Source organism: Etheostoma cragini, unplaced genomic scaffold (genome assembly GCF_013103735.1).
Source record: "Etheostoma cragini isolate CJK2018 unplaced genomic scaffold, CSU_Ecrag_1.0 ScbMSFa_2643, whole genome shotgun sequence".
In the NCBI taxonomy this organism is placed as follows: Eukaryota; Metazoa; Chordata; class Actinopteri; order Perciformes; family Percidae; genus Etheostoma; species Etheostoma cragini.
The window spans coordinates 1-1,669 of record NW_023266827.1 but is presented as its reverse complement, the minus strand read 5'-3'; the positions used below and the strand labels follow the sequence as shown (position 1 = coordinate 1,669).

The 1,669-nt window shown below is 48.5% G+C and overlaps 1 protein-coding gene across 1 annotated transcript; it reads left to right on the top strand.

The window, feature by feature from the left end:
* Positions 1-224: 224 nt before the first annotated feature.
* Positions 225-1,451, top strand: LOC117940515 (UDP-galactose translocator-like; the record flags this gene model as incomplete). The annotated part of the gene is made up of 2 exons (XM_034865764.1): positions 225-441; positions 1,165-1,451. Coding segments are annotated over 2 exons (495 nt in total), but the record flags the coding sequence as incomplete, so codon positions are not given.
* Between the last annotated feature and the right edge of the window lie 218 nt (positions 1,452-1,669).

The following is a 1,669-nucleotide window of genomic DNA, read 5'->3' as shown; positions in this document are numbered from 1 at the left end:
TCTCTCTACCTGTCTGTCTGTCTCTCTACCTGTCTGTCTGTCTCTCTACCTGTCTGTCTGTCTCTCTACCTGTCTGTCGTTCTCTCTACCTGTCTGTCTCTCTACCTGTCTCTCTACCTGTCTGTCTGTCTACCTGTCTCTCTCTCTACCTGTCTGTCTCTCTCTCTCTACCTGTCTGTCTCTCTACCTGTCTGTCTCTCTACCTGTCTGTCTCTCTACCTGTCTGTCTGACTCTGACTGGTTGTCGTCTCCCTGCAGTAAACAGGAAGTTGAAGTACATCAGCCTGGCGGTGCTCGTGGTCCAGAATGCGTCGCTCATCCTCAGCATCCGATACGTCCGCACGTTGCCGGGCGACCGCTTCTTCACGACGTCAGCCGTCGTCATGGCGGAGGTCCTGAAGGTCCTGACGTGTCTGCTCATCATCCTGCTGCAGAAGAGATGTAAGTGGGCCGGAGTCTGGAGACAGACAGCTTACCGTAATTCCTCTAATAGAAGCCGGGCCTTTATGTACCAGAACTGTAAGAGATACCGTAATTACTCTAATAGAAGCCGGGCCTTTATGTACCAGAACTGTAAGAGATACCGTAATTCCTATAATAGAAGCTGGGCCTTTATGTACCTGAACTGTAAGAGATACCGTAAATCCTCTAATAGAAGCCGGGCTTTTATGTACCTGAACTGTAAGAGATACCGTAATTCCTCTAATAGAAGCCGGGCTTTTATGTACCTGAACTGTAAGATACCGTAATTCCTCTAATAGAAGCCGGGCTTTTATGTACCTGAACTGTAAGATACCGTAAATCCTCTAATAGAAGCCGGGCCTTTATTTACCTGAACTGTAAGAGATACCGTAATTCCTCTAATAGAAGCCGGGCCTTTATTTACCTGAACTGCAGAAGGTCCCAGGCTTCTATTAGAGCCAGGCCTTTATTTTTAAATCACTCTGTTTGATAAGTATAATAATTTTAAATAAACCCTTTCAAATGAAAAGCCTTTCAAGTGGACAGAGATCATATATATATATATCTCTCAGGAGATTATCCACGTTAATGTTTGCCTTTATTTGTCCATGTCTACCTGCCTGTCTCTTTGTCTGACTGTCTCTTTGTCTGCCTATCTCCCTGTCTCTCTGTCTGTCTGTCTCATTGTCTGTCTGTCTGTAGTCAATGTGAAGCAGACGGTGTTGTTCCTGGTCGACTCCATCGTCTTCCAGTACAGAGACACGCTGAAACTGGCCGTCCCGTCTCTCATCTACACGCTGCAGAACAACCTGCAGTACATCGCCATCTCCAACCTGCCGGCCGCCACTTTCCAGGTCAGCCCCGAGGGACGGGGGACACGGCCGGGGACACACGCCACTTATATCAAGCACAAAAGCTTAAAGGGACGGGGGACACACGGCCGGGGACACACGCCACTTATATCAAGCACAAGAGCTTAAAGGGACGGGGGACACACGGCCGGGGACACACGCCACTTATATCAAGCACAAGAGCTTAAAGGGACGGCCGGGGACACGGCCGGGGACACACGCCACTTATCACCAAATATATAAAGTGTCACATACCACCAACCCTCCATTTGTTTGTTCTACAACGACTAGAGTTACAACCAGACAACAACACACGCTCTCTCTCTTTGTCTCTCTCTCTCTCCCTCTCTCTCCCT